Source organism: Ranitomeya imitator, chromosome 2, assembly GCF_032444005.1.
Source record: "Ranitomeya imitator isolate aRanImi1 chromosome 2, aRanImi1.pri, whole genome shotgun sequence".
Lineage (NCBI taxonomy): Eukaryota > Metazoa > Chordata > Amphibia > Anura > Dendrobatidae > Ranitomeya > Ranitomeya imitator.
Genome location: NC_091283.1, coordinates 279,292,010 through 279,305,937, shown reverse-complemented (window position 1 = coordinate 279,305,937; position 13,928 = coordinate 279,292,010). Strand labels below are relative to the sequence as shown.

At 46.1% G+C, this 13,928-nt stretch overlaps 1 protein-coding gene across 1 annotated transcript in view; it reads right to left on the bottom strand.

Moving 5' to 3' along the window:
• LOC138663138 (oocyte zinc finger protein XlCOF22-like) overlaps positions 1 to 10,624 on the bottom strand; it is a 36,881-nt gene extending 26,257 nt beyond the window's left edge. Inside the window, exons 1-6 of the mRNA XM_069749277.1 lie at positions 10,570 to 10,624; positions 6,874 to 7,008; positions 6,568 to 6,744; positions 6,362 to 6,485; positions 6,189 to 6,286; positions 5,900 to 5,990 (exon numbers count right to left, since the gene is read on the bottom strand). Of these exons, the coding sequence (XP_069605378.1) occupies positions 5,900 to 5,990; positions 6,189 to 6,286; positions 6,362 to 6,485; positions 6,568 to 6,744; positions 6,874 to 6,951 (568 nt within the window). The 5' untranslated portion in view covers positions 6,952 to 7,008; positions 10,570 to 10,624. The remainder of the gene's footprint in view (positions 1 to 5,899; positions 5,991 to 6,188; positions 6,287 to 6,361; positions 6,486 to 6,567; positions 6,745 to 6,873; positions 7,009 to 10,569) is intronic.
• Positions 10,625 to 13,928: the final 3,304 nt, after the last annotated feature.

Genomic DNA, 13,928 nt, shown 5'->3' with positions numbered 1-13,928 from the left:
AAAAAAATGGCTCAGCACTTTTCTTCCCTTCTTTTGAGATGCGTTTAACTCATTGTTGGCCAGTTGTACTGTTATGATCTGGTGGCCTAGGAGCAGCATGAGACGTACTCTGGAGAAGGTGGTACCTGTAGTGACCGCAGACCCTAAACTTAGCACCGCAACTAGAAGTAGCCGTGGGATGTACCTAACACTCCCTAGACACCTCGACACAGCCGAAGAACTAACTTCCCCTAAAGATAGAAACGGGAAAACTATCTTGCCTCAGAGAAAATCCCCAAAGGAAAGACAGTCCCCCACAAATATTGACTGTGAGAGGAGAAGGAAATGACATACGCAGACTGAAATCAGGATTTAGCAAAGGAGGCCTTTCTAGCTAAAAAGAAAGAATAGGACAGAGTACTATGCAGTCAGTATTAAAACGCTAGAAAATATCCACCACAGAAAATAAGAATCTCCACATCTGACTAAAGACATGGAGGGTATATCTGCATCTCCAGAGATACAGCTTCGCTGCAAAAAATCCCTACACAGACAAAGCTGGACAAGACAAAACATGAAAATGCACTGAACTATAAGGCCCACAGCATGTGGACAGCGAAAACAAAGCCAGAACTTATCTTTGTAGAAAAGCACAGCAAAACAGGAGAGACCAGGTAGGGATGTGAATCCTCCAAAAACAATGGACAACTGGCACTGACTAAAGGATCAATCAAGACTAAATAGCCCAGTCCAAATTGCAATAAGTGGACACACCTGATAAATGCTGCGATCCAAAGACAGCAGCACTACCACTCATAACCACCGGAGGGAGCCCAAGAGCAGAATTCACAACACAGGGGTATGGACAACTGAACGCTGCGCTGGGACAAGGATGTGGACGTGCTTTCTGATGGTTCTAGTTGAAAGTGTATAATGACAGGTTAAGGGCAAGAGGCATCTTGGCATGCACCATGACAGGGGATTGGCTTGCACGCACAACAGCGGAGGAAGCAGTGCTGTCACCTACAGACACTGTTCCTGGACCCTGGGGTTCGACCCACAAAGTCGGGTGCCTTGCTGCCATGTGCCTGATCATGGTAGTGGTGGTCAGGCTGGCCTGGCAGGTGGTGCACATGACCATTTTTAGGTAGAGTCTTTAAAAAAAAAAAAAACACAACACAACCAGACTAGGGAAGACCTAACAGTTGGACTTACAACTTCCATCATGTTTGTGCTATGGGGAACGGTTGCCCGTCTTCTATCTGCAGCCACCACACTGCTTCTTCTAGCCTGTTGGGGTGCTACACCTCCCTCCCCCTGTGTGCTGCTGTTCTCACTCTGCATGTCCTCCTGCCAGCTTGGGTCAGTTACTATATCATCCACCACCTCATCTTCCACATCCACACCCTGGTCCTCCTCCTGACTTTCTGGCAATTGTGTCTCATCATTGTACACCTCTGGTGACACTTTGTCACTGTCGCTTTTGTGTGGCCGTGGCTGCTCAAATATTTGGGCATCGCCACATCGCCAACTTATATGTGATCCATGTGACGGACAAGCCACAGTTTGAAATAGCTGGCCTGTAAAAAAATGATTCCTGGTCCCTGATACCTGGAACTATGTCTACAAATGTCTGTAATAGCAGCAGCAAAAGAACTGGAATTGACCCTCTTGCTATATGCACAGCAGTCTGCCACAAACACTGCCTACCTGCCTAGCACTAATATCTATGCAGCTTTATTAGTCCTCAGAAGGACTGTTAGATGAGATGGATATGTATATTAGATATGGTATACCAACACCAAGTTAGAACCAAGCAAATCTCTCCCTAGCACAGCAGCAACTCTCCCTACACTGCCTGATTCTGGAGCAGACTGTGAAGAGCATGGCGGCGTCAGGTTTGATATCGACCTGATGACGCTGTGCGTCCGGCCAATCCATATAATGCCACAATCAACATGGCTTCGGCATTAGAGTGTGTGGCAGACAATCCCTGCATGTTCATTGGCTCTCTAAAGAGCGCCAAACGTGCAGGGCGGGGACCCGAACTCCCACCAAACAACACCGAAAATTCTCGGTGAGCTCCGAGCATCTTGACCAGTGTGTTGCTTGGGCGAGCACCGAGCAGTGGAGAGCATGCTCGCTCATCACTAGTAATGACGGAAAGCTGCCAAGTAAAAGTTTGACTGTTTTAACCAATTCAGGGGATTGTTTGTTCTGAAGATTCTGGAAGATGGATGCATGGAGTCAGTGGAGGAATATGGGTAACAAGTAAGTGTGATGCACCCACACACAGCAACACTCTAGGACTGAGACACATTTTGTCAGTAGGGTGCCAGAGTGTGCAGAAGCAGCAACTCACCCACGACTACCTCGCTCAGTCACCTTACACAAGCAAGCTACATGTGTGAGCTTGCTAGGTTGTAGGGTCTGCAGCGAGGGCCACAGATCTGTCTGGTCTGTTATTCCTTTCAATAACTCTGCCGCGGAGTGCGGTTTGTCTCCTAGAAAAATTAGCTTCAGCAGAGTCTGTTTCCGCTTTGCTAAGGCAGTGCTGCAGATCTCCCAGCTTCCGGCTGATGTGGACAACGTGCTCTGAGATAGCAAATCAAAGATGACAGATGAGAAGTAGGGGCTGCAGGAACTGGAGTAGGAAGTGGAGGAAACCCTGATAGAAGTAGGGTCAGTAATCCTCCGTGTCGGTAGCACATGTGCCATGCCAGGGTGGTACTCGGGCCCAACCTCCACAATATTCACTCAGTGTGCCATCAGGGAAATGCTGCATCCCAGAGCACAAGTGATTGTCCACGTGTTGGACGTTAAGTGGACAATCACAGTAACCATGTTGGTAAGGGCACGGGTGATAATAGTGGACACATGCTGGTATAAGATGGGTACGCCACACCAGGACAAATAGTGGCGGCTGGGGACTGAGTAGCGAAGGACCAAATGTGTACACCTGTAGCAGACCATTTTTTTTATTTATTTCTAACTACGGAAATTTCACACAAACCAAGATCTACAGTATATATGACAATAGTCCATTTTAGAACAACCAAATTTGTAGACCTGAAGCAGGACAATTTTTCTTTTTTATTTCAAAACAAACAAAATTTCACCCAAAGCAAGTTATACCTTATATATGACAGAAAAGTACTTTTTTGGAGCAAACATATTTGGGGAATTGTACCAGTCCAAGTTTTTTTTTATTTTTTAGTTTAAAACACCGTAATATTACACAAAGCACATTGAACTGTATGGATGAATAATTGAATCCAGAAATGTTTTTTTTTTAAAGTAAATATTTTGCAAGTGTAGTTTATGTACTTCTACACTCAAAGGCTTAGCAGAAAGTTCAAATCAAGGAAAACAATATAAGGAAGTTCATCCATAGAACCCTAAAAGGCAACAACTGGCGGGCCTCATTCAAAGATGTATTTGATGTACTCCTACACTCAAAAGCTTTGCAGAACTTGCAAAGCCAGGAAAAAATTATAGGGAGGGTAATACAATAATCCTTTTCAGGTGTGAGCTGCTTCTTCTCATTCCTCAAGAGGTTTGAGGGACTGCCTCCACCCCGATTCCCAGGTGCCTGGGGTGTAAGTGACCTGACTATTGGCAGTGCCAGAGCCCCAACATATAGAAATGGGCAGCAGAACTATGTGTCACTTGCACCATCGCCTGCTCCAGCATAGGAGGTGGAGAACCCCCAAGGACAGTACGATCTCTCGGGAGTGGTCTCGAGCAGCATCGAGGAGCTTCTCCCATGCTCTTTCATTCCTCAAGAATGGTTAATTCTGCTCCCTTCCTTCTGGGATCACACCCACCACATACCAGCGATGTTGCCCCTCCATTTTGAAGAACATGATAACTGGTTCCAGCAATCAGCCTTCAAGGCAAGTGTTCTACCTCTACAGCCCACTGGTTGAATGAGATGTGATGAAAGGTCCTAAACTCTTCTATGGACTCACATCTCCGCTGCTAGTGGTACGCAGCGACCTCACCCGAGATGCCAACTGTCGGTACCTTGTGGCTAGTGGGCCCGACAGCATTTCTCTAGCCCTGGTTTGTCTCCTTGTCTCTTCTGACCACCCTAGGTCCCGCAGTCCACTCACCACTTCCTTGATCCTGGCTCTCCCAATTGCAGTCCACAAGACCCCAGCAGTAAAGGCTGCAGCCTCGATTATTCCTTCGTGGTTCCAGGAAAGCATTTGGCTCCCATCCCCCCTGCTGTTGTGCAAGCTTTCTCTGGCTCCGACATTCCTCTGGTCACTACCTTGGGAGTCTCACGTGATTCCATCATCTTTATTGCCCACTAAGCAAGTTACACTGTATGGATGACTAACTGAATCCAGAAAATATTTCGAACACATTTTTGGAGTGATATATATGTAACCCAGAGCATGTAAACAATACTCTGCTGGGTTAAATTACTTACCCATAAAAAAATGTTACCTTTTTTGGAGTGTTACATGGCACAAAAATATACCCAAGAGCACGAAATTCTCCATGGATGAGTAAGTGAATACAGAGAAAAAATGTGAACACTTTTTTGGAGTGTTACATACAAAATGTACCACACAGCACATAATACTCTAAGAATCACAATATATAAAACATTTTCTTACACAAAAAATAAAAAAAAACTACCACAGCTATGTACTGAGCAACTGACTGCAAAGCCCTAATCACTGCCTACAGACTGTATTCAGCCACTCTCCCTGCTCCTGCAACTCTCCCTTCCTCCCTAGGCTAAAAGCAGATTGTATCTGATACAAATGTCAAAGCACAAGATTAGCCCTTAGAATGGCTGTTAGTATGATGGTTCAGCTTCAGAACCAGTATCTACGCTACAGGACTCTGATTCGTTGTACTGTGCACACACACACACACACACGCCTGTACAAGCACTCTCTCCCTCCAATTACAACTGTCACCGAGCTGTGCAATGGCGTCAGTGTGCCGAGCCTGACGCCGCCTACCTTTTTTAATATAAACATAAGGATGAATGACCTCGGGGAGATCAAAACATCCAACACTGCGGAGACACCATCACCTTGTTTCTCAACGCAGTGATCCAGAACACTGCCCCCATCCCTTATCGGAAATATGCAAATGCATGTTGAAAAGTCGCAGAGACACCATCACGTGTTTCTCAACGCAAGCAATAAATAGCCAGGTCTATTTCACCCAGATAATCAAGTGATATCCGAATATCACAGAGCACATTCACTCATTCCTATTTGGGATTCTAGGAAGCCAACAGCATCATTACCCTCCGCTTTCTCTTACAGGCCCATCATAATATTTTTCTTCAAGTTATTTTCTAACTTGTCAACATGTTCTGCGTACGATGTTATTTGGCTTTGTATTTTACAGAACTGGGCAGGTAATGGTCATAATCTTCTAATCTCTTGAGGTAAGTGGATCCTCCAGGTAGTAAGTTCAATAGGAAAGGGCTTTCACAAATTCACAAAATCATTTGGACATTTTTGGATGGAGGAGAAGGTTCTACTCTAGAGGCAAATTGGTGATCACACGATCATGATACTGCCGAACTACTACACTGATAAAGCAGCCACAGCCGGTGACTGAGAAGAATCCGTGACTTATAATAATAATCTTTATTTTTTATATAGCGCTAACATATTCCGCAGCGCTTTACAGTTTTGCACACATTATCATCACTGTCCCCAATGGGGCTCACAATCTAAATTCCCTATCAGTATGTCTTTGGAATGTGGGAGGAAACCGGAGTGCCCGGAGGAAACCCACGCAAACACGGAGAGAACATACAAACTCTTTGCAGATGTTGTCCTGGGTGGGATTAGAACCCAGGACCCCAGCGCTGCAAGGCTGCAGTGCTAACCACTACACCACCGTGCTGCCCCCTTCTCTGTATTTAGTGGTCACTACTCACCTGGGTAGCCATATGTAGGAATCTCCTCTTTACACCACTCATCACCCCTCACATATGTCTCTGTAGTATTAATATTGGTCAGATCTTCACCCTGAAACAAATATTGTAAAAGTCACAGACAGATGGAGAAGTCACATCTATGATCAGCTCTAATCCTGCCATCTCCACCGTTCTCATTACACAAGTATAAAACATAGAATACTGGTGGATAAAACAAGACTGAGCTCAAGACCTTCACAGCCGTCTACACATCATAGGGGAGATCTCATGACACCTTCTCTCTATCTACCTGATGATCCTGAGGAACATTGGGATCTTCTTGTTTACATTCCTGTGGAAGAAGAGTACGGGGACATCTCTCTGGTGTTGTCCTCTTACTGGATAGATCTGGAGGAAACACATACAGGGACTGAATTCATTCTTTACATACAGATAAAGTGTGAATTTAGTCTGGTCTATTACCTGGTGATGTGAGGGGCTGGGGAACCTCCATCATGACATCCTTGTACAGATTTTTGTGTCCTTCTAAATACTCCCACTCCTCCATGGAGAAATAGACGGAGACATCCTGACACCTTATAGGAACCTGACACATACAATGATACCGTCATCCCCCGATCCCTTCATAGTGTTACTGTATAATGTCCCAGCATTCCCAGCAGTGTCACCTCTCCAGTCAGCAGCTCAACCATCTTGTAGGTGAGTTCTAGGATCTTCTGGTCATTGATGTCCTCATGTATCAGGTGAGATGTAGGCCCCGTGATTGGGCTCAGGGGTCTTCCCCATCCCTCAGACACCGGGTCCTGACAACGCTCACTAGAGGTCTTCTTCACTACTGTGTAATCCTGGTTATGGAGAGACACATGAATAAATCTGACTACAGACATTTCCAGAGTCCTTACCTCTCCAGTTCTGTCCATCTGTTATTCCCATAGATAAGAATGATGTAATGTGACATCATCAGAATCTCTCACCTCTCCAGTAAGCCGGAAGAGGATCTCTAGGGTGAGGTGTAATATCCTCTCCGCCATCTGGTCCCTGTCCATATCCATCCTTGATGATTATTTCAGAAAAATTGTCTCAGTATACAAGATGTCCACTGAGAGGATCTGATATTGCAGGGAAATGAAAAGGAAGAAAATGAGCCAATGTAACATCATAAAGAATGACAACAAGGGGAAACATATCAGGAGATAGAACGTGTAGATGTTGTATTCTCTAGTCTTATTCGGACTGGAACACAAGTTGTATTACTGACTAAGACATGTCCTCCATGCTCCCAATCACTGGCTATGTTGGCCATTGCATCAGCAACTTATTGGCTGCAGGAATCACACATTTGTTGGGACTGACCAGGATGTGCTGCAAAAGACTGGAGAAGATGGAGGTCTGCTGAGACCAGCTGTGTCTGTGAAAAGTCATCATGTCATCTAGACAAGATGGAGATCGAAAGAAAGAAAACTCTAGAGAAGATTTAATCCATAGTATACCTGGATGTAAACGATTATTGTATGGTCCACAGTGTGATGATGGCTGTCATGTATTCATATACCTATGGTGGTTCTGGTGGCGTATTCACGTACCGATGGAGGTTCTGGTGACGTATCAATTTAATGATGATGGTTCTGGTGGTGTAGTCAAGTACTGATGGGTCTGTTCATGTATTCATGTACTGATGGTGGTTCAGATAATTACCTGGGTATTTAGCCAGCTCTCTGCCTCAGACTAGTACAAATTGTAGCATCTTGCTCACTGGTGTATGTTTGCCTTGTTTCACTGTGCTCTGTTCTACTGCTGCCTGACCTGGGACTGTGCTCTGAATCAATGCGTTTTCAACCTTTTCTTGATCCGCTATCTTCCTGGTATTTTGACTCCTGGACCATGAACTGATGATTTTTTTGTATTACCCCTCTGTCTAGGACGTACCCTCCTGGCTTCTGACCTCAGACCTTTTGATTACCCAGCCTCGTGGCTTGTCCATGAGTAGTGACTAGCGTCACACATATACAGTGTATGGGGGGGATGGCGATAGTATGGGAACACTATACTGTGTGGGGGAATGGCTGTTCTGTGAGAACCATAGTGACCTATAATGCTTCGATCTCAGAACAAGGCTCCATAGGTTGTACTATGATGGTGAATGAAGGACTGTCTCTTGTCTAAATTCATTTAATTCTACCTTTTTAGGTTTTTCAGGTTGCCATTTGTGGGCTATGTTGGAATCCATTGACTCCTTCGAACCAGCATGGCTTTTTAATTTATTTTTACATTTGGTGAACTAGGAGGTAGGGAAGTTGTTTTTTTTTTTTTACAAATAAAATATTTTTCTGAGTGTTTTTTCTTTCAGCTTACTGGGTTAGTAATGGGGGTGTCTGACAGATGTCTCTCCAACACTAACCCCTAGGATTGATGCCAGATGACATAAACCCCCAAAATATTACCCCGATTGCCAGTGCACCAAGGCAATCGTGAAGAGCTAGGCAAAGTAGCAGAATTGGCGCATCTAATGTAATGCACCACTTCTAGGGTGGCTGAAAGCTGATATTTTTAGGATGGGAAGGGGCGAATATCCAAGAACCTTGCCAGCCTGATATCAGCCCCCAGCTGTCTGCCTTACCTTGGCCGGTTATTAAAAAGGAGGGGGACCCCACATCACTTATTTAAATAAATGTATTTAATAAGATTAAAAAGGTTAAATACCCTATAGTGCCAGATGAAAGGCACCCAAGAGTGCACCTTCATAATATTTAGGTGTGGCTGACAATCTAAGCTCTCCCTCCTATAACAACTCTCCCTGCTTCCTGAGAACGGTGTATTGAGCATCGCGTCTCCGGATCTTCTATAAGACCAACATGACTACAGCGTTACTGTGTATGGGGGACAATCCCCACATGTTTTTTGGCTGTCTAACAGTCGCAAATTATACAGGCCAAGGTCTGCAGCACCCACGGTCCTCGATCATGTAATGAGCGCACTCAAGCTCCCCAATGCCTGATCGAATAGTGGAGAACGTGGTCATCACTGGTATTTAATTTATTGTGCTGGAGCAGAACTAGGAGAGAAATAATCACATTCTGTGAGAACTTCTTTGGTCTTCTGTCCTCTCATCCTGCAGTTATCTGAATGGATCTAATGTGGACTTGGGAACCAGCAAAGCCGCATTCTGTCCACAGCTGTTACATCCCCCTGACGATGGCAAAAGCGCCGAAACGCACGTTGGGGAGGATGCCATCCAGGTGCCAGGGCTGCATAGCTTCACTGTAAGTGACATAGTACACTTTTACCACATGTGTTATATCCCTGTTACCTATCTGCATTGTTCCTAAGTCACTATATATTGGCATATCCGCCCTCACTCGTTTCACTTGATTGTAGTGACCTATCGTTTTTGCTTTGTGCGTTTACTTTGGTTCACACCGCTTTCACCATTTTTTCATCATTTTTATTCTTAATTTAATGTTGGTATTTGAATATGGTTTTAGTATTTTACACCGCTTAATTTATTTAGGGCTATATATGCGAGATATGCGACACTCTTTGCTACTGCCCTCCCTTTCACCTCTCAGCACAAACCCGCTACTTACATGATACCCATGTATGTGTCTTAGTTTTCATCCTGGATGTGCTTCCCTTTTTTATAATCTATACAACTCTGTGGTAACTATTTGGTTTTTGGCATTGTGGCCGGCAATAATTTTTAAATCTACTTTTTACCTGTATTTATTTTTCCCGTATTGTTTACTATCTTCTACTTGTACTTTATATTAATAAAAATTAACATTATTGGACTGCTTGGTCGGCTTTTGTTGCTTTCGTGTGTTGTCTATGTTTCCGACTGTCCTTATACATATAGAAAAACTAGTCCAGCTTCTTGGTAGTATTTACTTTTTTTATTATTCACCTTTGTATTTGATACCAGTGTTTCGTCACTACCACGTTGCGTACTCCTTTGCTAAAGTATTTATCCGATGCCTGATCGAGTAGTGGAGAGAGCGGTCATCACTGGTATCTACATTATTGTGCTGGAGCACAACTAGGAGGGAAACAATCACATTTTGTGAGAACTTCTTTGGGCTTCTGTCCTCTCATCCTGCAGGTGTCTGAATGGATCTAATGTGGAACCAGCTAAGCCGCATTCTGTCCACAGCTGTTACATCACTGTTCACACCACAGAGACCCCAAAAGAGTCTCCTCAGTGCTGAAGGGGTTAATGTCCTCCACGTCCAGTAATGGAGAAACTCCACATTCCCAATTCGCTTCCAAGTCGGCTGGACCACCACCAGAATCCATGATCCGGTACCCTGGACTGTGGCTGCCTGAATCATACAGTAAAGAGACTGCAACCCTGTGTCCTCTGTTTCCTTCTACACCACCTATCACCATCTTCATCTACTACACTGGGAGCCCTGGGGACCCAGCTTCACCTGTGGGAAGCCACACTATCCCTGCTGCCATAACATCAGCCCAGTGGACCCCTTTAAGCAGCGTCGGTCACCCCTGACTGAATACCACAGGTGGCGTCACAAATTATTATTATTCAACTAACCCCTTTAAAGACCGCCTCTTTAACATGGGCGCCCAGGGCCACGGACCGGGTAGCCACCGCCGTGACACATCCCTTTAAGTACCAATTACCAAACGACCCTGGCAGGTGTTTCAAAAGCACCTACCTCCACCCGAAGAGCAGCACTCCACACATATATGGCTTTTCTGTGTGCACAGGACCTGTGATGAGGTCACAGGAGGGGAGGAGTCAGGGGTCACATGATCAGGGGCCTCAGTGTATGCAGGACTCTGCTGTGCTGGTTGTCATGGTGCTGGATGAGGGGAAGTTTCTGTGTGGGGTCAGGAGGGGTTTACAGTGTGGATGTAGCAGAGCCGTGTGTGTACGAGGTGTACGGAGCGGAGCCGTGTGTGTACGAGGTGTACGGAGCGGAGCCGTGTGTGTACGAGGTGTACGGCGCGGAGCCGTGTGTGTACGAGGTGTACGGAGCGGAGCCGTGTGTGTGTACAGTGCTGCACGGAACGGAGCTGTGTGTGTACGAGGTGTACGGAGCAAAGCCGTGTGTGTACAGTGCTGTATGGAGCAGAGCCGTGTGTGAGGTGTCCAGAGCGGAGCCATGTGTATTCAGCATTGTCATATGTGTATGAGGTGTATGGAGCGGAGCCGTGTGTGTATGAGGTGTACGGAGCAAAGTCGTGTGTACGAGGTGTATGGAGCGAAGTCGTGTGTGTGTACGAGGTGTACGGAGTGGAGCTATGTGTGTACGAGGTGTACGGAGTGGAGCTATGTGTGTACGAGGTGTACGGAGTGGAGCTATGTGTGTATGAGGTGTACAGAGCGGAGCCATGTGTATGAGGTGTACGGAGCGGAGTCATGTTTGTGTATAATGTGTAGGGAGTGAAGCTATGTGTGAAGACACAGCCTTGTATCTTAATTAGCCAGACGTAAATTGTGTAGGCCCAGAGTCATAAACTGTGCAGTGTGTACGAAGCGGAGCCGTGTATGTCTACGGGGTGTACGGAGTGGAGCCGTGTGTGTACAACGTGTACAGAGCGGAGCCGTGTATGCAGAGTGTACGGAGCAGAACCTTGTGTGTACGGAGCGGAGCCGTGTGTGTACAGGGTGTACGGAGCGGAGCTGTGTGTACGAGGTGTACGAAGCGGAGTCGTGTGTGTACGAGGTGTACGGAGCGGAGTCGTGTGTGTATGAGGTGTACGGAACAGAGCCGTGTGTGCATTGGGTGTACGGAGCGGAGCCGTGTGTGTATGAGGTGTACGGAGCGGAGTCATGTTTGTGTATAGTGTTTAGGGAGTGAAGCTGTGTGAAGACACAGCCTTGTATCTTAGTTAGCCAGACGTAAATTGTGTAGGTCCAGAATCATAAACTGTATTGGTTCTTCTAGTAGGACGAATATTTACCTCTAATATTATCTAGTTTTCTTTCTGTTATCTTTGCAAAACAGTGATGCATGGCAACTGAACAATGATTGTGAAGAAACCAGATTATATCTTGATTACCCAGACGACTGTTTTTCAGAACCACGAAGAATTTACTTTTTATCTGTATGTTCGCTTTTGGATTAAAGGGAACCTGTCACGCTCAAAATCGAAGATGAGCAAAGCCCACCAGCATCAGGGGCTTATCTACAGCATTCTGTAATGCTGTAGATAAGGCCCAGATGTATCCTGAAAGATGAGAAAAAGAAGTTAAATTATACTTATCTGGGGGGGGGGGGGGGTTGGGAGGGCGGTCAGGTCCAATGTGCGTTGCGGTCTGGTCCGGGGCCTCCTATCTTCATAGGATGACGTCCTCTTGTCTTCACACTCCGGCTCCGGAACGGGCGTATTTTGCCCTGTTGAGGGCTTAGCTCATCTTCTATTTTGGGGGTGACAGGTTCCCTTTAAGTGTTGATTTGATGAGTCAAGAAAACAGATTTTTATTTGTGTAAGTCTGTAATAGTGATTTGTAAGCTGATATTTGATATAATACATTGCGCGCTTATCTTTGAAGACTAGTGATGTTTGCTGATATGCTAATTGTGCATTGTGTTATGGAGCCAGTATCACGGCCACTCCTTCCGCTCATACTTACCCGCTGCGGCGCGTTCCTCCTGCAGGCGCGCGTTCTCTCCTTCATTCTTCTCCGCTCCCTGGTTCTCGTCGGGTGCGCACCGCTCATTCCAGCACTTCCTCTTTCTGATTTACAGGCGCTCTGTATCTCCTCTCTGTGATCCTGGAGGACCGTGACCTGGAAGTCCTCCAGCACTCCATGTATATAAGGTGATTCCTTCCTCTGCTCCTTGCCTGTCTGTCATTTGTGCTTCTGTGACTCAGGTCCACCATTGTCTTTGCTCTGCCTGTTCTGAGTCTCTGCTCTGTCCAGCCAGTTCAGCTTCTCTGTCTCTCCCTGGCTTCCTTGTCTCCTCGTCCAGTCCAGCCTTCCCGGTGTCCTCTCCGTACTCTGTTAGTCTGGTGTCTCTGTCCTGTTCCTTTTGTGTCTTCCCCTTCGCAGTGCTCCTTTGGTCTCGCCTGTACCCAGCTCTTACCTAACTGTACTTTATCTTACCCCGCTCTGTCCGTCCTACGCCTAGCTTCTCTATTTTTGTACCTCCTACTACCTGTCTCCGGGTTCCAGCTTCTGCCGCAATAGTCTCCCTTGGGTCTGCCCCTAATGCTCCCTGTATAGGGGGTGGTCTACCTGGTCAGCTCACCCTTGGGAGGTTCGTTGTCGTGGATCTGCGGGTCCACCCCAGGTATTCCAAAAGTTCTCACAATAGGACTGCACTCGGATGACATCTGAGTGCAGTCTGATTTTCACAGCCAGTTTGTTGACTTCAAAGCAGAGAGGGAAAGACTGTGCAAATAGATTGAATGCTCAAGTAATGCTACTTGACCTCATCACCATTGTTCATTTTATCTTGATGCTGGACTGAAGGACACTGGGTAAATCTAAAAATAGCTGACATGCATCTGGTATAAAGAGATTCAGAGACAGAGAGAGTGACACAGCCGGACATTCTGCAAAACAGCCAACAGACGAGAGACAGGACTGCAGCCAAACCATCATGGCACCATCACGAGGAACATGGATTTATCATTCTATAGGAAACAGCCTAGGGGTTTTCAGCTCCGGTTGGAAGGACACAGATTTGATCTAGTGACCATCTCTGAACCAAGGATACGTTTGGAGAAAGGAAGAATTGGGACCCACTGGTCGCCTGGCTCCATGGAGATTTTCGGATAAGCCAGATGGTGACTCTCATGTCAACTGGCTTTGGACCTCATATGAACTCTATGGACTGTCATCTCCCTACGCTTGTCGGTACCTCCTCTGTGTGTGTAACAAAGGTGGGGTAGCCGACCCTGGGAGCTCTGACTTAACATCTGCCATTATCCCGGCGGATCAGCAGAAAGGTGAGACTCTGTAATGTCCACCATCTTGGGGAATTTTGCTGGGACTGTTTTATGTGTTATCTGCCTGTTTTGTCGTTCAATAAATTATTGCCACACTGTTTTACCCTCACCC